Below are 23,884 nucleotides of genomic sequence, written 5' to 3'. Positions count from 1 at the left end.
TCCCCAAGCCTTAATTTACCTATCTGTGAAATGGGTACACCCGCAGAGTTGTTGTCAGGGACTAATGAAACAAGGGGTGTGGACGTGCTTATTACACTTTCCACTCACGGCTTAATAAACATAGTGGTTCTTCTTGCCCGGGTGCCACCCTGGGCAGGCTGCCGTGTGTGTGTGCGCGCGCGCGTGTGTGCACACGAGTGTGCACGCGGTGCTCTGGCCCGCGGGGTTTCCCGGGGAGGGCATGCGAGTGGTTGTGTGTGATGGGCTGCCCTGGGAGCGTGCGGCCGCCGGCACCAGGCTGAGAGCGCGGCACCGGCGCCCGCCCCGGCCGGCGGGCAGCGCTGAGTGAGTGAGCGCGCGTGGGGACGCGGGCACAGAGGCGGCGGCTCGGGGCTGCGGGGCGCGCCCGCCTGCCGGCCGGGTGGGGGGCGAACCGCGGGCCGCGGGCCGGGGGAGGAGGAGGGGAGAGGGCGGGCGCGCGGGGCGGGAGCGCAAGAGGCGGGGAGGGCGGGCGGAGCGCGGCTGCCGCGGAGCCCGGCGCGGGCGGCTCTGCCGGGGAGCGAGGCTCGCAGCCCGGAGGCGGCGCGGCGGGTGGGAGCGCGGAGCCCGAGCCGGGCCGGGCCGCCCGCCTGGGGCCAGCGCTGCGGGCTGGGGCCGGGCCGCGCCAGACTGGGGGCCGCGCGTCGGAGAAGCCGCCGTGACCGGGACGAGCCGAGGGGGCGTCGGGCGCTGGGAGCACCGGCCAGACTCGGTGGAGCGTCGCCCAGCCGGGCGCCTGGGTCGCCGCGACCGCCCCTTTTCGGGGCACTTGGCCGAGGAGACCCGCCTGAGGGAGAGGAGCAGGTCTGCCGTCTGGGCACGGGGAGAGGGAGGGGTGTGTGTGTGTGTGTGTGTGTGTGTGCGCGCGCGCGCGTGTATGTGTGTGCGCGCGTGTGCCTGTCTGTAGGGGTGGGTGTGTAGGAATGTGCTTGTGGAGGGGAGTGATGGTGTATGATGTGTATCTGTATTCTGAGTGTGTGAATGTGTGTGTAGGGGTGTGTGTGCCTCTGTGTCTGTGTATACTGTGTGTCTGTGAGGTATGTGTGTGTGTGTGTGTGTGTGTGTGTGTGTGAGAGAGAGAGAGAGAGAGAAAGACAGAGCAGGCTGGAAGCTCACAGAGCTCGGATCTGAACCCGTGTAGGAAGGAGGGGGCTTGGCAGGACTGAATGTGTGTTTGTGTGTGTGCACTTAGGCGCAGGGATGTGTGAAGGGTGAGTAGGTGAGTGTGGGTCAGGGTGCTAGGTGTGGCCGTGTGTGTGATGTAACAGTGGTGGGTACACGTGTGTGCCCCCTGGCTTCCCCTCCCCTTCCCCTTCCAGCTGTGTGTGCCTGGGGTGGGTCAGGCGTCTACTGCCGCCAGCCCTTGGTCCAGCTTGCCTGCCTGGCCATCTTCCCCTCAGGAAGCCAGAGATGGCCAGGCTGTCCCTCCCGCCAGTACTTCTAGGGTTAAGGGATGGCGAGCATGCCAAGCCCCAGGCAAGAGGGAAAAGGCTGAAGGGGCAGAGCTTCTGCCAGCCCCGGGCACTCTGCTTCCCTGGCCAGAGCCGCCTTCTCCACCTCTGCCATCGCTCACTCTGTGCTTTATCCCTCCAGGCCTGGGTCTGAGTGAGAGTGAGGCTGGAGCAGGGGTGGGAGTAGGGGGACACTCATCTGTGAGGGGAGCTTGTTCACAGTTCTGTTACCAGTGCTCGGCACGTAGTAGGCCTCAACAGATACTCTAGGGCAAAAGGAGGAAGAAGGGAAGAAAGGAAGGGAGGGGATCAGAGTCTGGGAGTCAAGTCCACGTGTTCTGCTATCAGTCAAGGGTGAGGGCAGCTGGATGCAGTCAGACCCCAGGCCTCAGACTGAGCAGGTGGGGGTGGGGGGTGGGCACTTAGGGAGAAGGAGCCTTGGCTGGAAGGGAAGGGGAACTGCAGGGGAGAGACTGGTGCTGGGACCTGAATGTTCAGCAAGAAGCTGGCCACTCTCCTCAGGCAGAAGCCTTTGTGTCTTGCCCCCACCACCTGCTTCTCCTGGATCCGCAGCCTCTCTTGGGGGCATCAGATTCCAACCCTCCAGGGCTCATAGCACCTCTCCTCTCTCCAGGACCTTCGTGCTCAAAGGTGCGGAAGACCCGAGCTCGCGGCCCCACCAGGCCATGGCAGGGTACGGCTACCTGGGGCTGGGGCTGTTCTGCTGGGTCCTGCTTGCTGTTCCTGCGGGCCCCCAGCCTGCCTCCTCTGTCCCAGGGGCCCCTCTCACCACTTTGACCCCCCCACCCCAGAGTGAGGCCTCTATGCTGTCTCTCAACCTGGGACTTAACTTCAAATTCCACCTTCGGGGACCAGCTGCTGTCTGGGGGAACCCTATCACGGAGACCCAGGCACTTTCTCCCAGGCCGAGTCGGGAGCCCAAGGAAGAGGCGGCCGATGGGCTGAGAACTGATCCGCTTTGGGAACTGCTGATGGGCTCTCTCGGAAACTCCCCTCCAGAGTGGGGCTCTGCAGAAGGCAGCTCTACTCCACGGGCCTCCTCCCCGGCTCTGGAGTCTGCGTCCCTCCTCTCGGGGCCCGCTGACGGGCCCACTGTGCCCTATCGGCCCGGGATGGGCACTGTGACCTGGGACACTGCTCTGACAGCCACGACAACTCCATCCAGTGCACCCAGGCTCCGCCAGAGCGAGCTGGAGCTGAAGTTCGACGTGGCGTTGAGAGCAGGCGCGGCCCCCACGCTTGGGCATCGAACGCTGCCCCTGCTGCCCAGCCTGCGGGCCAGCCTGGCAGAGATTGCTGGGCGCCTGGGACCCTTTGGTGAGTACCCACCCCCTCCCAAGGAGAGCCGTGGCTGGGCCATCCGGCAGGTAGGAGGAAGCTTCAGCATGGGGCTCCTTTTGCAGGGTTCTTTGGCACTACAGTGTCCCCGCTCCGGAACTTATCAGGCCCGAGTCCCCCAGGCCCAATTACATCCCCAGGCTCTGCCTCTGGAGTTTCAGATTCTCCAGGTGAGTGTCTATTTCACTGCCACAAACGTTTATAGAACATCTCTAAATGACAGTGCCTCCTTTTTTCTCTGACTTAAGGGGAGCTTGCATTCCTTCCCCCAGGCCCTGGGATACAGCCACTGCTCCCATGGGGAAATGCCCTCTTTGTCATACAAAGTCTGGTTTGGCCCTTTTAGTTTAGCTTCTGGTATACACATGGCTGGGCTTCCCTGGTAGCTCAGCTGGTAAAGAATCTACCTACAATGCAGGAGATGCTGGTTTGATTCCTGGGTTGGGAAGATCCCCCTGGAGAAGGGATTGGCTACCCACTCCAGTATTCTCGGGTTTCCCTGGTGGCTCAGATGGTAAAGAATCCGCCTGCAATGCCGGAGACCTGGATTCGATCCCTGGGTTGGGAAAATCCCCTGGAGGAGGGCATGGCAACCCATTCCAGTGTTCTTGCCTGGAGAGTCCCCACGAACAGAGGAGCCTGGTGGGCTACAGTCCATGGGGTCGCAAAGATTCGCTGAGCGGTGAAGCACAGCACAGCACATACACGTGGCTGGGCTTTCTAGGTGGCGCTGGTGGTGAAGAACCCTGCTGCCAATGCAGGAGATGTAAGAGACGGGGTCACCCTGGGTGGGGAAGACCCCCTGGGGAAAGAAATGGCAACCCACTCAGGTATTCTTGCCTGGAGGAGCCTGCCGGGCTACAGTCCCTAGGGTTGCAAAGAGTCAGACACAACTGAAGCCACTTAGCACGCATACACACATACATGTGGCTACAATTCCTGGGACAGTGTCCCCTTTTGGTCAAGCTCTGAGAAAGGACTTGATTTTCTCCAAAGTTCCAGAGGCCAATGCCTGGCTGGCACTCTAGCCCTATGTGCTCCCTTTGCAGGATTCTTTGGCACCACTCTGTCCCCACCCCCATCCCCCCAGGAGAGAAAGCTCTCAAGTCCAAGGCCACTGGACCCAGCTGCTTCTCTAAGCTCTGCGTTAATTGCAACAGCATCATTAGGTAAGTGTCCAATTCATTTGAACTTGATGATTATTTATTGAGCACATACTACGTGCTAGCCATGCATTGACATTCTGGGATCCTTGTATTTGACTGTCATCATGATCACCATTCTCTTCATTATCACCATGGAGATGTACATAAATGGTCTGAGAGCAAGTGTTGCTGAGGATGGTCCCACAGAGTTAAATAGCAGTCCTCTGGGAGTTTTGTAATCATAGGCAGAGCAGGATGTAGACAAATGTATCAGGGCAAACAGACTCAGGAACTCCTTCATGATTTCCACAGCCTCAGTACTAACCCTGCCCTCCACTTCAGTCTGCCTGGCCTGCCTCCCACCCTCCCACTCTGAGCTTGGGGCTCTCTCCTTTGCCGTCTGATCTGACATGACACGCTGTCACATATGGGCAGAGCAGGGCCCCTCATTGGGAAGACATTGAAGAGAAGACCCTGAGCAGACAGATGCCATCCTTGTCAAGGGAACCTTTCAGAACATGTGTAGAGACAAGCTGGTGGTGCAGACGAAAGACCAGGGGCTGTGGGATCTTGAGACCTGGCTTTGAATCCCAGTCTGCTTCCTAACTGGCTAGTCACCCCACCCTCTTTCCCGCTCCTCAATGATGGCTGGACAGGCTATTTAAATTCTTTGAGCCTTAATTTTCTCATATATCTAGAGTTTAGTAATAGTGCCTATTTTGCTATTGTAAAGCTTCCATGTAATGTAAATTTCGGGCATGAGGCTGGTCATGAAATATTAGCTCATTAAATATAGTACCTGTTAATGTGGTTTCCCCCACATCGTGTTCCAAATACACTTCTAGGTATTCCTCTCAGACACTGCAACTGTGGCCCCAGAATGTGATGGGACAACACATACTGTAAAAGGCAGAGGACACGCTCCTTGGGGAGGGGTTCTGGTAGGTGAAGCCAAGGGAGCCATGCAAAGGGCCAACTGTAACTGGTTGCCGCCCCCCCCCCCCCCCCCCCCAGGAACTGGTGTAGCAAAGGAAACCACTGGTCCACAAGCTTCTTCCAGCTCTAGACTTAACACAGCAACTGACTGTTGACCACCTGACTGTCGCTCACTCCCTAGCAGTCCCAGCACTCCCGGGCATGTGGGTGGGAAGCCTGCCTTCCCCATCCAGCCCAGTGAGCAGCAGTGGCAGGATCTGCCGTGGAGCTGAGGGCAGGCTTTGTGGCCTCAAGGGAAGGAGGCTGGCTGGTGGTCTGTCAGCCTTGGTGACAGCGCTGGCCAGGCAGGTTTAATGAGTCTGGACAGTATCAGAGGCAGCCCGGCTGGCTGGTGGCCCCACCCTCCTTCCCCCTCCTCAGTGATGGCTGCAGGAAGCCAGTCTCTTCCTGGCTGTTCCTCCTGGATAAACCCCAGAGGGCTCCAGGCCTCCTGGAGAAAAGGCCAAAGGGTTTTTTGTTCACGCCAGTACCTTCTGAGGGGAGTAATACCAAGTAGTTGGGGGATAAAGGAATCTCTCTGTATCTTCTCTAGGAACTTTCTAACCTAGGTACAGTTAACCTTTGGCCCTAGGGCTTCTCTTCTCTAGTTCCTCTTTGAACCTGAAAGAGGAAAGTGAAAAAGCTGGCTTAAAACTCAACATTCAAAAGACTAAGATGATGGCATCTAGTCCCATCACTTCATGGCAAATAGATGGGGAAAAAGTGGAAGCAGTGACAGCCTTTATTTTCTTGGGCTCCAAAATCACTGTGGATGGTGACTGCAGCCATGAAGTGAAAAGATGCTTGCTCCTTGGAAGAAAAGCTATGACAAACCTAGACAGCATATTAAAAAGCAGAGACATTACTTTGCCAACAATGGTTCGTATAGTCAAAGCTATGGTTTTTCCAGTAGTCATGTGAGGGCATCTGAAGAGACCAAAACATGAGGGGTGAGGGAGAGTGTGTGTGTATTTGATCCCACTGCTGTCAGGCTGGCTCTGCCCCACCCCATCCCACCAGCAAACCATCAGTTCCAGCTGAATGATTCTCCATTTAATTCACTGCTGTGTCTTCAGTAGGTGTTTGGGGATGGTCAGTCTATTCAAATGGTGTTCTTCAAACAGGGTTCACAGAGGGAGACAATGTGTTGATGTTCACTGATTTGGCTAATTGTTGACTTTATGAGGGACAACAGCCTTTTGTTAGTTAAATCAAGAATGAGTTTGAGGCCCCAGAAATGGTCACACTCACACGGACACACACCAGTGACTGATGGGTGATGAACATTAGCCCATAATGATGAGACCAACAGCAGTTGTATATCGAACGCTGATTATGCACCAGGCTCTCTAAAGAGCTTTGCACACATTGGCCATTTATCCTCATCACAGCCCTGCGGTCTTCCCCATTTCAGACTCGAGGCATGTGAAGGGACAGGAACCAGGGAACATGCTGCCACTGAGCAGGCAGCCTGCTGTAAATATATAATGTTTTGGCAGCTCCCTCTCTGCCCTCTCCAGTTGCCCAATTCTACCTTTCCCTCCCCTTTCTCCGGGACTGCTTTCCGGCCCTCTCACTCCTTTCCCTTGTTCTCAGGACTGCTCAGTTTTACATGTCCTCAGTCCAAGCTGGCACTGCCTGGGGTGGGGTGGGGGGTGATCCTGGGGCCTTCCTGTTTTGTCCCACCGAGGCAGGGCTGAGTATGGCCAAACAGTTGGGGCAGGGGTCTGCTTGTCAAGAGATCCTCCTTGCCACATCTACACCTGTCTCCTGCACATCTCCCCATCCCCAGCTGGCTCCCCCATCCTTCACCACGATCTTTCTGCCTCCATCCCTGCCCACAGCTGTGCTTCTGCCCAGCCTGCCAGGTGGGGGAGGGAGGTTTAGACTGAAGCGTCTTCCCTTGCTCCCTGGCCAGGAGGAAAATCTTTGGGTCTAGCTCTTTCTCACTCCTCTCTTGTTCCAGGAGAGTAGCATGGGGGATCTTGGTCCTCACACTCTCTTACCTGACTTTCCTTTCCTCGGGGGATGTGTGGGACTGGAGCCCAAGTTAGCCCGAGCCCCCCAGAGCACCTGAGGGGCTCACTCGCTAAGATGGCATTTTATCCCACTATGATCCCCACAGCTGTTCCTTCCTGGGAGTTCAAGGGTAGTCTTGAGACCTAGGGGAGTGATCTTAATGGCATCTTCTGTAAAAGGGGTGAAAACCAAAGGAGTATTAAGGACCTCAGACTAATGGCTTGTAGTTGAGTCAGGATGGGGACCATGGCCATTGGTAGGCTGAGGGTTGGACGTATAGCAGGCAGGAAGGCCAGTGAATATGAAAGATTGCTGGCGACAGGAGGGTTGTATCACTTCCTCTGCTGTGTGTGTGTGTGCGCGCGCGCGCACATGTACCCGCGGTGGCCTTCCCTGAAGACACTGGGAGAAGGGGGAAGCTTTTGAAAAAAGGCTGGAGAAGTGCCTTCTAGCACCAAGGTGTGAGATGGGGGTCAGGGGTGCAGAACAAGAGATAAGCAAGGTAGTATTATGAACTTGCTGTGCCATCAAGAAGAGGGGCTCAAACTGGTGCTCAGATCTGGATTTTAGATGCAGCTCTGCTAATGTGTAAACTTGGAGAAGTCACTTTGCCTCTAGGCGCAGCCTCAATATCTTCATCTGGCATGTATTCAGTGAGTATCTGCTGAACACCAACTCTGTGCCAGGACGTTTTAGGGAGGAGTATTCAGATGTGAGCAAAGCAAACAAAAATCCTTGTTCTCACGACGCCTCCTTCCTGGCAGGAGGGTTCAGTTAGAGGGGGCTTCTTCTATAGCTCCCTCCACTTATAAAATTCTGTGACCTCTTAAGAAAAACCCTTTTCAGTGGAATCACGGTGTACTGAACAAAGCTGGGAGCTGGGCCTGGATGGGATGAGGGGAGGGGATGAGAGCTGAAACTCTGTAAGAGTTTGATATGGGAGGGGCGGCCAGGTCCCTGAGTCTCCTATTTATGACAAGTCCTTCCTGGATGTCAGGAGGACTCCCATTGGCATACAGGCTACTGGCTGTATGGTGGGTAAGGGGAGGGTGGCACGAATGCCTCAGACGAACATTCTTTGCCCACAGAGTCCACCACCCCCACCTCTGGCCTGGACGACCCCTCTCCTGCCAGCCTTGGGAACCTTTCGGTGCAGCCAGAGTGTGGGCCAGGGTCCTGCAGTATCAGAGAGCGGCCTGAACGCGAAGGGCAGCCGCCTGCGGCCCCCCTGCCCCTCTTCTTCCTGACCCTGGAGGCCGACTGGGCAGAGGCCAAGGCTCGCTGGGGTCTGGCCTGGGAGGCCCACGTGTACGGAGTAGGCGCGCTCTTCGGCCTGGTGGCCATGCTGGCGCTGCTGGCCCTGGCCCTCCTGCCCTGGCGCTGCCCGCCCGGCGCCCCCTGCCTGGCGCTGCTGGACATGCTCCTGCTCTCGGCCGGGACCACGCGGGCCTTCCCGCTCTTCTACGACGCCTACGGGCACCGCGACCGGCTGCCGGCGCTGGCCTGGCTGCTGCTGCAGGACCTCCCGCTGCCCTGCCTGGCCTCCGGCCTGGGCCTGGCCTGCCTGCTGCTGGCCCGGCCGCGCCCGCCGCGCTGCCCCGCCGGCCTGGCCGCGCTGCTGCTCCTGGGGTTGGGGCTGGCGGCCGCCGCCGCCCTCGGGAGCGCCGCCCACCGCCCGCTGCGGGCTCTGCGGCTCGCCTCCCGCGGGCTGCACGCCTTCCTCGCCGCCCTCCTTTCCGGGCTGCTGCTGGCGCTGTCCTGCTGGGGGGGCCGGCGGCGGCGGGCCGGAGCGCCCCTGGGAGGGGCCGGCTTCAAGGGCGCCACGCCTCTCCCGCAGGCGCGCAGCCCCTTCGGCCCGCGCGAGTCCTGGCGGCGAGCGGCGCGCACGGCCCCAGTGGCCGGCACCTTCGGGCTGCTGAGCGGAGCTCTGCAGGGCTACGAGGTGCTGCACGCCCTGGGCTACGGCGGCCAACCTGGCCTGGAGGGGCCCTGGCCCTGGTGGGCCTTCCAGCTCGGCCTGCGCCTCGGCGAGGTGGGCGTTGCGCTCCCGTTGGCGCTGCTGGGCCTCTACCCGGCGCTCTGCAGTCCCCGCGTGCCGCCGCGCTGCTGGGCCAAACTCTTCCGCCTGTCCCCCGGCCACGCCGCCCCGCTGCTGCCCGGAGGCTGGGTCACCGGGGCCCCGGACAAGAAGCCGCTGGGGAGCGCCATCGCGCGTGGCGACGCGGAACTGCTGCAGCTGTGCGCCCTGGCCGGACCGGGCCCCGACCTCCTCCTCCAGGGAGGAGGCTGCCGGAGCTTCGACGGCGCGGCAGCCCACCCGGCGCCTTCCCCGGCCTCGTCTCCCTGCAGCGATGACACCGTGGACTTCCGCCCGCCCTCCCCCATCAACCTGAGGCGCAGCATCGAGGAGGCCCTCTGCAGCGAAGCCCTGCTGGCGCCCGGCCTCTTCCAGGTGCCGGCCTTCGGGGAAGCTCTGCCTAGCCTCGGCGTCTACCGCACCGCCTCGCTGGGGGCTCAGGCCGGGGCCGGGCCCATTGGGAGGTCTGGGGAGGCCCCTGGCTCCCCGGCACCCCGCGAGCTCCCCTCTCCCGGGACCTGGCCCGCGGGCAGCAGCGCCTCCTCCGGCTCGCTGTGCGGACTCTCGCGGGACAGCTCGTCCGTGCTCCTGTGCTCCAGCCCGGACAGGGCCCCGCGCTGTCCGCTGGTCTGCGTCCTCAGCCCTCCGCGGCCCTCAGGAAGCAGCCCCAGCCTCCCGGCCTCAGGATCCTACCAGGCCCTGTCCCCACCCTCCCGCGACTCCCCAGAACCTGCTCCTGAGCTGCAGGCCGAAGAGGCCTTGCTGCAGGAGCAATTCCTGGACGCCTGCCGACAGATTGACGAGCTGAGCATGGGCAGCGACACCATTGACCTGTGAAGAGGTGGCCCCCCAGCCACCCCCGATCGCACGCCCCCTTCTGGCGCCTGTTCTGCCCCCCGACCCCCCCACCCGAGACCTGCACACTGTAACCCTTCCCCAATCCTGCCTGGCTCAGATACCTCTCCCGGCTTCCTTTCCCATCCGGAGAACCCTGGATGGGTGGGTCAGCAGCCAGGCTCTGTTGATGGGGAACTATCCACCTTCTCTGGAGCCCTGGGGCATTGATGCCCTCAGCTGCAATACTAGGCTGGCAGGGGTCCCACAGTCCTTGGCATTCACCAGCAATAAAGCTCCAAGGTGCTCCACTCCAGACCACCACTTCCCACTCTGGTGCTGAGTGAGAGGGGCTGTCCTTAGAAGACCTCAGGACCCACCTCTGTCCCCAGACCCACCTCAGCTACGCCCAGGAATCCCATCCCTGCTGAGTGAGACTCCCATGTCCTCCACATGATCCTTCCCCGTAGAAGGGTCCATGGCCCATCTAGGAGACTCTGCAGCAGTTGGGTGGGAGATGAGCGCTTTCAGAGTTAATTTATCAATAAAATATTTTCAGAGGAGAAAGGTCTGACCTTCTTGGTAAAGCCTAGATAGGCAACAGCAGCAGTGGTTCTGCGAGAACAGGAAGAGAAGCAGTGTTTGGGTGGGGTGGGTCCATCTCAGACCCTAGTGACTCCTGACCGAAATGAGTCTTGTCCTCCATATGACCTTTCCCCATAGATGGCTCCATGGCCCATTGGGATAAGCGAAGGTCCTGGGAGTGGCCCCTTGAAGATCCTTTTGACTCCCCAGGAAGTGGCTTTTCAGAGATAGAACACAGCCCTGAGAGGTGAGGCAGAAACTCTGCAGTAGTTGGTGGAAATGTCTGTATTCCTAGGGACCTGGCTTCATATCCTGGGGGACAACTGGTTAGGGACTAGTTAGTGGCAAAATCCTTCGTGGAAACGTTGATATGCATCTCAAGAGTATGACCACTTTGAGCTGGGATTCTCAGCAATCTCCCTGCCACATACCCAGAGGAATTCACAGAGGCCTTTTGGATTCACAGAAGAAATTGCTCGCTCCATCTACCAACAGGACCTCTTCAAGTCTGCACTCACAACCCTCTTCCCTGGACAACATTCATCTCCCACAGGTGCAGAGCCTCCCTGGGGAAAGTCTGTCTTCCCCAAGCCCCAGATCCATCCTACCCACCGAAGCAGAACTCACAGTGCAGAGACCCATGAATACATCCAGCCACCAGGCGCTCTGTAATCCCTCCCTTGTCCAGGGCATTTGGCTCTGAGCTCTGTAGTGTGCATTTGTCATTTGGCTCAAACACAGTAAGTTCAGAGTGGCACTAAAACAGAGTTGTAGATTTTAGAACGAAATTCTGGCAGTGTTTGGGCAGATGTCCTGCACACCCCAGGGAGGCCCACAGGGGCACACATTCTAGGCTTGAAGTGGAAAAACAGGAATAGGAATGGTTTTTCTTCCAACTCTGCCCATCAGCTCATGAGGATTTGAGAAGGGAAGCAAGGGAGCCAAGAGGGAAGCAGGCTGGGAGGGGGTGGGGCGCTCACCAGACCAGGTCTAATGCTCTAGTGGAAGAATTACAGCACTGCTCAGCTCGCCCCTGAAGCTCTGTCTTGACTGAAAGGAGCGTCCAGGGCTTGGAACCTCAGAAGGAGAAGGGGAGTAAGTGAGGGTCATAGTAGGGAAGAAAATGAGAGGAGGATAGGGCAGGCGCCGCTGAAGGATGGGACCCAAGTGGTTCTGACTGTGCCTCCTCCATCACCTGGCTCAGCTTGGCTCAGAAATTCCTGCTGCATCGTCACTCTGGGCTGAGGCCCAGAGAACTGCCATCCTCCTAATTACAGGCATTTCTCACTGGTGTAGTGGCTGTGGCGGCCCCAGCCTCAGAGCTGCTTTGTGTCATGGAAGGAGTGCTTGCTGCTCTGAGAAATTGTTTCCTTTCTTCCCCACGTACACCTCCATCTGCCTCTGCTCACGCTCAACTCCTCTCTGCTGTCTCGTCCTCATTGTAATGCTTGCCAGCTGCTCTCACTCACTCTTCCCACCATGGGTCCTTGAGTTCAGGCACACACCTCCCAGCAAAGCAGTCTAAGACCCACGTACCTCCAGTCACTGTCTCTCTCTCTCTCTCTCTCACACACACACACACATACATACACACAGGCTCCTCTTCTGTCTGGACATTCAGAATGGGGCTGGTGAGTTGGGGGTGGGGTGGGGGAATAGAGCCTGGTGTCCATCAGCTCCATCACTTCTTTGGTTTTCCTCAGTGAGAATCGCCTAAGCCCTTTGACTTGATCAAGAGGCTGAGGCTCTGGTGAGACAACCCTTCCCTATTATCTCATGCCTCAGCCCTTCCTAACCCAAAGCAGTTTCCCAGAAAAGCCTGGGTAGACCAGGATGTAATATATACACCCTCAGTTCCAGTTCTTAGTGCTGTCGGAGATTGAGAGACAAACTCATCTTCATTCAATCTCTTTAAAACATTTTATTGGGTTCTTACAATGTGCTAGATGCTGGGAGTAAAAAGGTGACCTCGGTGGACAACAGTCCTGAACTTGTGAAGCTGAAGCTCTTTGGGGGAAATCAGATATTAAAGAGGACATCATATAAGTAATTCCAATAACACAAATAATTAAATACAATGGTGAAAAGTGGTAAGAATGAGAAGTACGCAGTATTATGAGAATGTTTAGCTTGCAAGCGGGAATGGAGCCAAAAGGATGGAGCTTGGGAGAGGCTGGCTGAGTACAGCCCAGCCCTCTCCTACTTCCTTTCCAAGCTCCTGCAAATGATGGATGAGAGAGAGTCCAGCAGTTTATTTCCCCTGGAAGCCACATTGCTGATGTGGTGCAGGGTACCACGACTCCTGCTATTTAATAAAGAACCCTGCATGTGTCCTGGAAGATGAATGAGCAAATATTCCTGATTGAAGAACTGCATGGCCTTCCTGATATGAGTGGATAGGAGAGGATGGGGCTGAGGCTGAGGCTGGGAGACTGAGATGGGGAGCCAGGTCTGAAAGTTGGGAAGAGTACAAAAGGTCAGCTGCACTGTTTTCCTTCTCTAGAGGCAAGGAACTACTCTGCATTGTGGGTGGCTGCTGCCCTCTGATGGGCACAGGACCACAGTTTCTTTTTGTTCTGTAGGGAAGGTTTGGGTCCAAAGCATCTCTAACTTAACACTGTAGGGGATGTCCCAAAGGGAAGCTGGAGCAGCCTTCTCAGGATTCTTTCCCCAGTGCACACTGCAGCCAGGATTGGGAAGGTGTCCCCATGGCTACGGCCCTGACACTGGTAATTTAGACTTTGGGTATGAAATTTTGATTTCTAAGGTGGTGAGGGGGCAGGAGAGGAGGAGAAAATAAAGGAGAAATGTGGAATTGCAAACCAACTTTATTCAAAGGGTCAATTTTCCTTTGTCTATTTGTCTCTCTTTATTCTGGATGCAATTAACCCATGCCCTTATAAATATGTTTCATATTTCAATACTTCCTCCACTGAATTATGTGTTTAAAAATAACTGTGGCATTTTCTTTCAAGCATAAAATACTTGGAGTTAGGGTTTCATAAATCTAATATTAAACGTTTTCCCTTTCCCCCCATTGCTATTAACCAGTTATCCACCAATCCAAAATGTGTGGAAAGTAGATGGGGTTTGAGGAGAAAGGGAAACCCTTTTCACTGTACCTTTTGTACTTTTTGAATGTTCTACCTGCCCTGTGTTCGGCTATACCGTTTAAAAGTAATTACTAAAAAATCTCACTGGGTACTTTTGTTCTGTACAAATGTTCTGCAGGGTACTGCAGTCTTGCACACAGGTCAGTTCCTGAGCCCAATGGGATGGCAAACACTGTCTGTGTTCCAGGATCCAGAAGCACCCAGATCTCCTGGCCAATGAGATTACACATCCTTGGGTCCATCTAATAAGCTGACCTGAGGAAAGCTGTCTCTGGGAAGACCTGGGTTCTAGGTCCGTGTAAGCTGGATGTATTGCTTGTTCTGGGTGTGTTCTCTTGTGATCTTGCATGGTGCAGGTTTTAATTTACTTATAAGTTTTTTTTTTTGTACTGATGTTTGTCTATCTCCACAAGACTATTTTCCATGAAGGCAGGAGCTCTGTCTTTTTTTTTAAGCTCATCAATTTTATCTTTAGTGCCTGGCACATAGTAGGAGCTCAGTAAGTATTTTTTGAAAGAATGATTATGTATGACCTGTGCCTATTTGAACCTTAATAGCTATAATTTGTCAGCGAAGTGTTAAAGACACAGATACAGTTATCTGTTAAAATGTGACAGCTGTCTCATATTCTCTGAGAACTGGAGATTTGTTCGAATAATATATGTGATTACTTGTGTTGAGTTGCATTATGGCTGTGTTTTATGCACCTAGTCTGGGTGCTCCTGGATCCTGGAACACAGACACTTTAGAAAATATTTATTAAATATCCACTATATGTCAGATCCTGGGTTAGACCCAGAGCGAAAACAGCTTCTCCGGCCTGCCTTGCTGAGTTTGGTATCGATCCCCAGCAGGTTAGATTGTAATAAGCCTAGAAACTAAGCGAAGCCAAATTTCCCTACAGAGGCGGGGGCGATACTTGGGTTAGCGGGGTGGAGCCCCGCTCAAGAAGCTCCGCCCTCAGGCGGCACGATTTTTTTTCTTCCCTTCCGGAATGGTTTTTCCCTTTCTACTACGTTTTCCTCCGGACTCTTTTGAGTACGCGCACTTCCGGAGTCTCCCGGCAACTTTAGTAAGCGTGGTCCGCTGACTAAAGCCAGTTACCTGACTCGCGTGCGCGACGGTGCGTCCCTGCTTGTCGGCCTCATGGCCGGACTGACCCTGTTTGTGGGTCGCCTCCCGCCCTCGGCTCGCAGTGAGAAGCTGGAGGAGCTATTCAGTCAGGTGGGGCCGGTCAAGCAGTGCTTCGTGGTGACTGAAAAAGGTAGGGGGCGGGGCGATCGAGAACAGAGAGTTGGGGTTCCTGGGAGCCGGATGGGGGCAGAGGACATTCTCCCAGCCTTAAGTGAGCCCTTAAATGAAAGGCCTTGGAAGTTGAATTTCTTTTCCAAACGGACTCTACTCTAGAGAAATCCATAGGAACTGTTTCTGAAAGTCAAGTTAGCCACTTAAGTTTATGTAGGCTTCCTGTTTATTATGTGCGCTCACATATAAGATCTCATTTATTATTGAATAACTTAATAAATGGGATGGACAGCGTGATGGAAAGGGAGGCCTGGCGAGCTGCAGTTCATGGGGTTGCAAAGAGTCAGACACGACCAGGCGACTGGATTGAACTCAACTTAATAAAACACCACTAAGACTTACTGAGAAGAAGCTGATTGTCAGGTGCGGTGCTTGAGTTTCATCTGTTACCTCTTTTAATTTCCCCAGCAGTCTTCTTGGGTGGAGAGTAAACTCCATTTTACAAATGAGAAATCTAGGGCTTAGGGAAATTTAGTAACTTCAGCTTAAGTTCGTACTGCTAGTAAGCAGTGGATTCAGAATTTGATCACCAGACCCCGAGCTCTTAACCAATATGTTATTCATTCACCCATTTATGTATTCCGTAAATATTAATTGAATGTTTACTAGGTTCCAGGCAACTGTTGTAGGTCCTCGGGATACAGTAGTGCACAGACCAAAAGTCTTGCTCTGTGTTCAGGATGTGGAAGACAGCCAGTGAGCAAAATATATAGTGATGATGGTGATAAATATTGAGGAGAAAAATAAGTCAGGGAAGAAAGATAGGGAGTCTCTGTAGGTATGTGTGGTGGTGGTGGGGAAGCTGTAGAGGAGTGAAGGATAGACAGGGGAAACCTTACTGATGTGAGAGAAAGAACTTGTGTTTCTCAGTGCAAGGAACAGCTTAGGCAGAGGGAGCTCAAGGATACTGAAGAGGAGTGCGTATAGTATATTGGAGGAATATAGACGAGACCAGGGTTACTGGAGTGCTCTGAGTGAAGGAAGAATTAGCGGGTGCCACCTGGTCCTTCCAGATCATGTAGGACCTTACAGGCCATCAAAAGGACTTTGACTTTTACTCTGAGATAGGAAACCATTGATTTTGAGCAGGGAGCAGTGAATATGATCTGCCTTGCATTTTGAAAGATTCTCTGAGGCTGCCATGCTGAGAATAGGCTGTTAAGAATAGGACAGGAGTCAGGAGACCAGTTATTAGGCTTTTGTGGTAATCCAGGTGAAAGGTCATGGGGTTGGACCAGGTGCTCTAGTAGTGAAAAGGGTAAAACGTGATTGGAATATGGATCAGATTTGGGGTCTGAGAAGAAAAGTGTCAAGTCTGACTCCAAGGGTTTTGACTTGAGCCACGGAAAGTATTTACTGACTTGTGGGGTACTGCCATATGCCTCTCATTCTTTTTTTTTTTTTTTGCCTCTCATTCTATTTAATATTCATGGCATCACTATGAAGGAGGGTTAGCATGTATTAGAATGAGTAAGAATTGTAAGGGTTTTAATTGTAGAAGCATTTCTTCTTACCTAGACTATACTACCTGGCACCTGATGTTGCCCAGAACACAAATTTAGCTTCCTTTCAAGTCATCAGTCTGTCGCTATAGGTGGCTACCTTCTTGCCTTTCAGGCTAGCAACTGGTTTGAAGTAATATCTTGGGTACCCCTCTTTTCCCCCATGGTACCAGAGTGTGTGAGTAGGCAGGCTAACAGTGTGCTAATAATCACTCCATCATTATCTTCTGTTTTGCTAGTAACAGAAATTAGATTTAACATCATTGACATGGCTCTGATTGCTATACACACAGCTGGGGCCTTTATCATTTTAAGTATAGATATGGGCAAATGAGAGTGCTGGTCAGCAGTATTTCTTAAACGGCAGATCATTGTCCGTTTGTGGGTCTTGAGTGGTTCATGACTGGAGTTTTTTTTTTTTAATAAAGTAGTATATCTATATATGTATGGTAAAGGAGAAGTTTTCATATGACTTTTTTTTTTTCCAATATATAAACAACTGGGTCCACTATAAATTACATTTGTTACTGTGGGTTGTCAAACCAGTCTGAGAAACACTGCTCTACGATGGTTGGTTGCGTTCCAGGGAAGAGCAGGCCTTTGAATGGGAATTCTCCTTTGGGTCCTCAGAATATAGGCTACATGTAACCTTACCTGTAGCTATGTACATAGTCAGCATCTTTAACAAAAGCTCCTATTCCCTTTAAACAGCAACAACAAAAAAAACTGTGCTTTCCTGTCTAGACAGTTGAATGTATTGAGTCCTCTACTTCCAAGGATGGGAGGGAGGGGGTGGCCGATGAGGTCTTACCAGTAGTAGTGACTTGAACTTGCCACGTACCCTCTTTAAGATGGGAATAATTTCACAGGATTGTTGTAATTGTTTATAAAGGACAGTGTTTTTGTGAGTGCATGCTTTTATTTTGTCAGCAAACTCCTTCACGTTTTAGCTGCTTTTTATTTTTGGTTGTACTGATTAGGAAGGGCCCTGATTTTTCTTGTTCTTGTTTTCTGAAAGGTGAGTGGGCAGGCTTTTTTGAGGAGGAGTTTCAAGGATAAAGATATATAGTATGCTCTCCTAGTGCCAGGTGTCAACTTTAACCAGTTTATGTGGCTCAGCGTCCTATGTTAGAAGCCTTGCACCCTAAAGCAGGTTAGGGTATAGTTGTAAAGGAGAGCATGTGGAGTTTTGTTTCTTTTCTGAGTAGTAGGCAGACTGCTTGGTCTGTCTTTTTCTTCTTTGATGCAGTAAATTACTTAAAATTTTACTACACAAAAATATTAAACTAAAATTAAAAAAGCACACCAGAAGGGGCAAAGGTGGGTTACAGCTGACATTTGCAACTGTTCATCTTCAATGATTCCTTTGGAAAAATGCGATGACAATATTGGCTTTTCCCTTCTTGGTATGTTCTGACAAAATGAGATAAGAGATTTACAGCTGCTTTGGAAAGGTTTAATTTGATATTGATTTCTAAGGCTTGGTAATAACGGTAATAGTATCTGCAGGCTCCTGAAGCAGTGTTTATTGTTTGAGCTTTTTTCCTCAGGGCCCCCCGCATTCATTGCTGATCTGTCCTCTCTTCTGAGGAGGGGTAACTGAATTATTTCATTGTAGTTTTTGAAACTACCATACTTATCTTTCCTACCTTCTCTGATGATGTTTTGTTCTGTGTGATGTTGAGTTCTTCTTTGGAGGTGTAATGCATATTATAGAGTCCTCCATATTCTTGAGATTACCAGGAAAGATGGAAGAAAGGGAGCTAACAGCCAAGACACCACATTAGAAGAGGAAGCCTAACAATTTCTGAGGAAAAAGGAGATGGGGGGGGCCTCTCATGTTAATCTTGTCTCTTTCCCTCTTGAGAACTTTGGCCAACTGATAACTGGCTGGCCTGGTTGTATATCTGCCAGTTTAGGGCTGTGAGAGTTTACTGGTTTAGAGATCTTGGCTTACTGTTAATCCTTCCCCCCCATACTGTTCCAGGGAGTAAGGCATGTCGAGGCTTCGGCTATGTCACCTTTTCTATGCTGGAGGATGTTCAGAGGGCCCTCAAGGAGATTACTACCTTTGAAGGCCGCAAGATCAACGTGACCATTGCCAAGAAAAAACTGAGAAATAAGTCCAAGGAAAAGGGGAAAACTGGTGAGTTTCTAGTAACTGAAAGGAATTTTCCCCCAGGAGTGAGGGGACTGTAGATTGGCTGGGGATAACATCTAGACTTAAAAGCTTCCTGAATTTTCTTTTGATGTCCACAATCATCCAGTGTGTTTTGTTACTCATTTTAGCCTTTTGTTTACTTACGAGTTTGGAAAACCTGCTGTTGCTGGGCATTGCCATACTTAACCCTGTGATAAATGCTTTCTGTTGCTAGTACTTCTTTCCTGTGATATTCTGGGCTGAGAGGATCACATACTTACTTCGTTGCCTGTTATTTTTCAGAAAATTCAGAGTCCCCAAAGAAGGAGCTGAAGCCTAAAAAAGCCAAAGTGGCAGATAAGAAAGCCAGATTAATTATTCGAAACCTGAGCTTTAAGGTAAGAGAGAGAAAACTAACAGTGAGTGTTCTGAAAGCTCTTGGAGCCAAGGCTTGCTTGTTGGTTGAACTCCCCACCAGGGTGGTATAATTGGGCTTCATTCCTTCTGGGAATGAACTTTAGCAGTGTTGAATTCAGAAAATGGGCCTGTATAAACAAGAATTTATTGCGGACAGAAAGCATGAAGATGTCTTCCTTTTGTGGAAACTATTGCTGAGATTGGGAGAGGAGGACAAACTCTCTCATGTCTGTCCTTTTTACCTTTTAGGTACAAAGCAAGATGTCCTCTGTTTGGGAATGTTTGATGTCCTAGTCTCAAGATTTTAAAAGGAGTAAAAATACTCAAGCTCTTCCCAGTGAACTAATTTAATAATTGATGTTTTATATTTATTTGCCATGATAACACCTCTTTCTTTCTCGCTTTCCGCTTTAGTGCTCAGAAGATGACTTGAAGACAGTATTTTCTCAGTTTGGAACTATCCTGGAAGTAAACATCCCCAGGAAACCAGGTACCTGCCAACCTTTATTTTGTGTGGATTAGATTATTTTACATAATGGTGTTTTTCCATGTCACCTTTCAACTAAGCACTATTTGAAATAGAAATATAAGGTTCGGGTCATACTCTCCAAGCCCCAGATGATATGATATGTATAAAGTATAGTGCCTGACACAGAACAATGTTTATTCCCCAGATGGTGTTTTTAGTTAGATCAGAACTCCTTTTAGAAGATGAGTTTAATGCATTGCTTTCCCGAGCCTGTGTCAGGCTAATGGTAGCAGGATAAAGGCTCCTGCTTTGGGCAGGGGGCTGACTGCCTGGCAGGGTTTGAGCCTTCTCGCCAGTCCAGGTTGCTGTATAGTCCTTCTTAGTGTCTGTTGGTTCCTCCAGCTACCTCTAATTTCTTTGTTATGTTTGCACACAGATGGAAAGATGCGTGGTTTTGCTTTTGTTCAATTTAAAAACCTCCTAGAAGCAGGAAAGGCTCTAAAAGGCGTGAACATGAAAGAGATAAAAGGTAAGTTTTCTGTGCCCATACCATTGACTCAGATATTTCTGGTGTTCATGCAGGTTAACGCAGTAACCCACTTTGTACATTTCCGAGAGGTGTTTGCCTTGTTGAGAGTCTCACTGCTAATATAGAAGCTGCTTTAGTGGGAAAAAAAAAAAAAAAAAAAAAGAAGCTGCTTTAGTGAACTGTTCCTAGGACTTGATCTTAGGGTTAAACTCAACAGGACCCTTGCCAGCCTTCTCTTTTTCTTTTTTCAGTGATGAGTGTCCTTTAAATCTCTTAATGAAAAACTGTCACTGAAATAATCATTGATAAACAGGCAGATTGCTGTCTAGGGGATGTGGGATTAGCACATTCTTCCCTCTTGATTATGATCCCTATTCAGCATATGTGGGCTCCTAAACTGACCTTGAGGTTACTTTGGGTATTGATTTACCAGGTACTATGCCTTAAGAAGGGATTGGCTTGGAGACTTCCTAACTTCTGAGTAACGTGCAGTTTATTCCAGAACGTCTTGTTTTCCCTCTTGCTAATATAACTGGAAACTTGATCTAACTGGAAGCACTGTTCTAACGCTTTATTTTTTGTAGTCTATCTTATCCCAAGTGTAGTGACTGTAGAAACACAAAACTTCTGTTAAAAAAGGTTAAGGGTTAAAAGAATAGATACCTACCAGGAGTTTTGTTTTAGGACCAACAGCCTCTGAGTCTGCAGTTTACCTGCCTCCTTTGGTTCCATTACTATCTTTGATGACTAGGAAGTTGTTTATAGGAAATAGGAATGTTAAAGAGAAGAACGCCTTTCTGATGCTACTTTTGTGTCTTACAGGGCGGACAGTGGCTGTGGATTGGGCCGTGGCAAAGGATAAATATAAAAACACACAGTCTACTTCTGTCCCAGGTAAGATGCAGTGGTGTTGAGTATGAGGGGTTGTGTGTCCTAACTGTGTGTCAGCCCGCATTGTACCATCTGGTGATCTGGTCCTCAAACAGGACCTTTTGAGTCTAAGCTCACTCCTCGATGTGGATGTGAGTAGTGGGGCCCAAGCTCATTGTCCCTGCTACTTGCTGTCCTTTCTCAGCTTTCATAATATGGAGTGATGGAACATTATAAATAGGGAAGCTTAAGACTTGAGTTTTATTTAGAAAACAGTTGGCTTTTAAGCCACCAGGAGCTCAGAGGACAGGACTCACAGAGGTTAAAGCTCATGGCTGGGCTCGAGAGTGTTCCTCGTGCGGGCCTGGCACACAGCGGTGGACTGTTTGCAGGGGCTCAGGTGCTGAGCCAGATTAACCTTAAGGCTTCTGATGAATGGACCAGCCCCCAAGGAAACCTCAGGGGTGAGGGGTTTGTTGCTTTTTTTTCTCATACTTTCTCTTGTTGGGTAGAATAAGAAAAATATATGAGTGTCTGTAAGACCATAGGAACCAGTAACTTGGGGTGTTAGGTACTCTTGTTTAAATGACCTTGTTTTGGATTCTCGATGAATTCCTAACTTTCTTTATCGACTGTGAAGGTGAGGAGAAGAGGCCTGAACCTGAACATCAGAAATTGGGTCAAGAAAATGGCAGGGAAGAAGAGGATATGGAGGAGGAGGAGAATGAGAGTGATTATGATGATGACGAGGAGGAGGAGGATAAAGAATCAAAGCTGCCCAACCCTGTACAGATTCACAAGAGGTAAGTGGCTCAGTGTATTCTGAGACAACAGAGGAAGATTTAGGACTGTCCCTAAGAGGAAGATGGTATCTTTCCCTGGCCCCAACATTGGAGAATTGGCATGAGTGGTAAAGTTGGATAAGGGCCCCCTCTCAGCCCAGAACCTCAGTTCTGATCTGTGCCATTGCAGAGCAGTCAAGAGGCCAGCACCTGTAGAAAGCAGTGACGAGGAGCATTCTGATGACGACAGAGACCTGGAGGAAAGAGATAGTGTTGATGGTGGAGAGGACCTGGCTCAGAGTGATACCAGCAGTGAAGAGCAAGAGGAGGAAGGTTTGCCTGGACTTTTTGTAAACACCTTTAAATTTAAAATAGTTTACTGAGAAATGGGCATCAGTTCGACTCAGGCCTCTTTTTAAATAGGACCTTAAGATGTCCTGTCAAACTTGTGTTTAAATGCTGAAAGTGAAACCTTTATATTCCTTTCTTCTAAACATATTTTTGTTTTTTAAATGAGTTTGGAGTGGTTTTGAGGATTAAGATTCTTAGGGAATTTAAAACCTATCTTACTGCTGAGGTCTTGCCTCTCTTTCTCTCTGAATTATCCATGTTGAATGAATAACTGGATAAACAGGATATTATATCCTGCCACCAAAGTAGGTCCTCTCTCATTAATTTACTTATTTTCTTTTTGTACTAAAATTACATTCTGTTAAATGGTGACAAACTCATTTTTCCATCCCTGCTGTATTCTTCCATTCTTGCTGTTGTCTGTAAAAAAAAACAAACTATATGAAGTAGATTTGAAAACCCAAAGAGGGTGTTTTTTCTCCTCAGTAATTAAGAGGTATTATTTGAAGTGACTACAGTGTTGGTAGTGGAGAAGGTAATGGCAACCCATTCCAGTATTCTTGCCTGGGAAATCTCATGGACAGAGGAGCCTGGCAGGCTGCGGCTCTTGAGGTCGCAAAAGAGTCTGACACAACACAGTTACTAAAACAACAACGTTAGCAAACCCCGGAAACTCAGCTTGGTATGTGCTACTCAACATCAGAGGTGCTTGAATCACTGACACCTTCCAAGATGGAGACTTAACAACAGCAATAAAGTAATCCATTATTATAGCAACAGACTATTGAATTCAGAATTTTTTATCTGGAAAAGCTCAGTTCCTTTTAGCAGTCATCTTTACCTTTTATTGCATGGGCTTAGGAGTCAAATCACGTGGGTTCAAGTCCTGACTTTTCTATTTCCAGCTGTATAGGTCTGGTCAAGTCCTTGCCTCTAGTGTCCTCATTACCTCATCTGTGATTGGATATTAGAGGTCCTCATCTCCTGACATTTAGAAGGGTACCTTCCCTACAGTAGACACTCAGTGGTATTAGTTGCCTTTGTTGCTGCTGTCTTCTTTTTATGGCCTCCTCCTCCAACAGTTTTCTAAAAAATATGTGAATCTCATCAAGTTAGATGTGAGATGGCTGCTGATAGAATCTTCTGGCTTTAGCTGTAACTAGGATGGATGTAGAGGCAGTTTTTGAATTCTGCTAACTAGAATGTGATCTTGGCATTCCACTACTCCATTCAGTTCAGCAAAACAAGTCCCCTCTCCTCTTCATTCACTTAAAAGAAACACTTATTGAACACCTACTAATGTTAAACTTTGAAAAAAAAAAAAAATCCTTGTTCTCCTGGAACTTTTGATCTGGCTCTATGACTTTCAGTCACAAATTGGCAAGAAAACAAGCAAAGACCAACAAACACTTCTGCATTTGCAGAGGTTTTTTTTTCTTTTTTTAATGTAGATAAAAAAATTTGGAACTGATGAATGAATGTTACTCTGTGCATACCCCCTTCCACATTGTGTGTAAATAAATGCCCATTGCTCTTTGAACTGTTGCAATAGATGCTGCATGTGACAGTGATTTTTGAACCTGTCAGGATAGAAAAATGTACCTTTTCTTTATTAACTGTTGTTCAGTCGCTCAGTTGTGTTTGCCTCTTTGCGACCCCATGGACTGCAGCACGCCAGGCTTCTCTGTCCTTCACCATCTCCCAGAGTTTGCTCAGATTCATGTCTATTGGTGATGCCATCCAACCGTCTCATCCTCTGTCGTCCCCTTCTCCTCCCGCCTTCAATCTTTCGCAGCATCAGCCTCTTTTCCAGAATCAGTTCTTTGCATCAGGTGGCCAAAGTATTGGAGCCTCAGCATCAGTCCTTCCAATGAATATTCGGGACTGATCTCCTTTAGGATTGACTGGTTTGATCTCCTTGC

The 23,884-nt window shown here is 50.7% G+C and overlaps 2 protein-coding genes across 3 annotated transcripts in view; both read left to right on the top strand.

The window, feature by feature from the left end:
• The first annotated feature begins 2,176 nt into the window (after positions 1 to 2,176).
• Positions 2,177 to 10,435, top strand: PRRT4 (proline rich transmembrane protein 4). Its single transcript, XM_061166408.1, has 4 exons — positions 2,177 to 2,828; positions 2,915 to 3,019; positions 3,899 to 4,018; positions 8,077 to 10,435. Exons 1-4 carry the CDS (start codon positions 2,177 to 2,179, stop codon positions 9,900 to 9,902), a joined length of 2,703 nt encoding a protein of 900 aa, XP_061022391.1. The 3' UTR covers positions 9,903 to 10,435.
• A 4,209-nt stretch (positions 10,436 to 14,644) lies between these two features.
• The window catches only part of RBM28 (RNA binding motif protein 28), a 32,004-nt gene continuing 22,764 nt past the window's right edge, over positions 14,645 to 23,884 (top strand). Inside the window, exons 1-8 of one of the 2 annotated variants that reach the window (XM_061165734.1) lie at positions 14,645 to 14,861; positions 18,392 to 18,550; positions 18,848 to 18,942; positions 19,376 to 19,451; positions 19,867 to 19,959; positions 20,782 to 20,853; positions 21,470 to 21,632; positions 21,802 to 21,944. In XM_061165734.1, the coding sequence (XP_061021717.1) occupies positions 14,744 to 14,861; positions 18,392 to 18,550; positions 18,848 to 18,942; positions 19,376 to 19,451; positions 19,867 to 19,959; positions 20,782 to 20,853; positions 21,470 to 21,632; positions 21,802 to 21,944 (919 nt within the window). In that variant the 5' untranslated portion in view covers positions 14,645 to 14,743. The remainder of the gene's footprint in view (positions 14,862 to 18,391; positions 18,551 to 18,847; positions 18,943 to 19,375; positions 19,452 to 19,866; positions 19,960 to 20,781; positions 20,854 to 21,469; positions 21,633 to 21,801; positions 21,945 to 23,884) is intronic. The other variant, XM_061165735.1, reaches the window with a different exon arrangement.

The sequence above is a fragment of the Dama dama genome, chromosome 18 (assembly GCF_033118175.1).
Source record: "Dama dama isolate Ldn47 chromosome 18, ASM3311817v1, whole genome shotgun sequence".
Classification (NCBI taxonomy): Eukaryota; Metazoa; Chordata; class Mammalia; order Artiodactyla; family Cervidae; genus Dama; species Dama dama.
This window is presented reverse-complemented; position numbering and strand designations above follow the sequence as displayed.

Coding starts and splice junctions, on each gene's coding strand:
- PRRT4 (XM_061166408.1), top strand. CDS start 2,177: ATGGCAGGGTACGGCTACCTGGGGCTGGGGCTGTTCTGCTGGGTCCTG. Junction 3,020..3,898: donor TGGAGTTTCAGATTCTCCAG/GTGAGTGTCTAT, acceptor CTCCCTTTGCAG/GATTCTTTGGCACCACTCTG. Junction 4,019..8,076: donor AATTGCAACAGCATCATTAG/GTAAGTGTCCAA, acceptor CTTTGCCCACAG/AGTCCACCACCCCCACCTCT.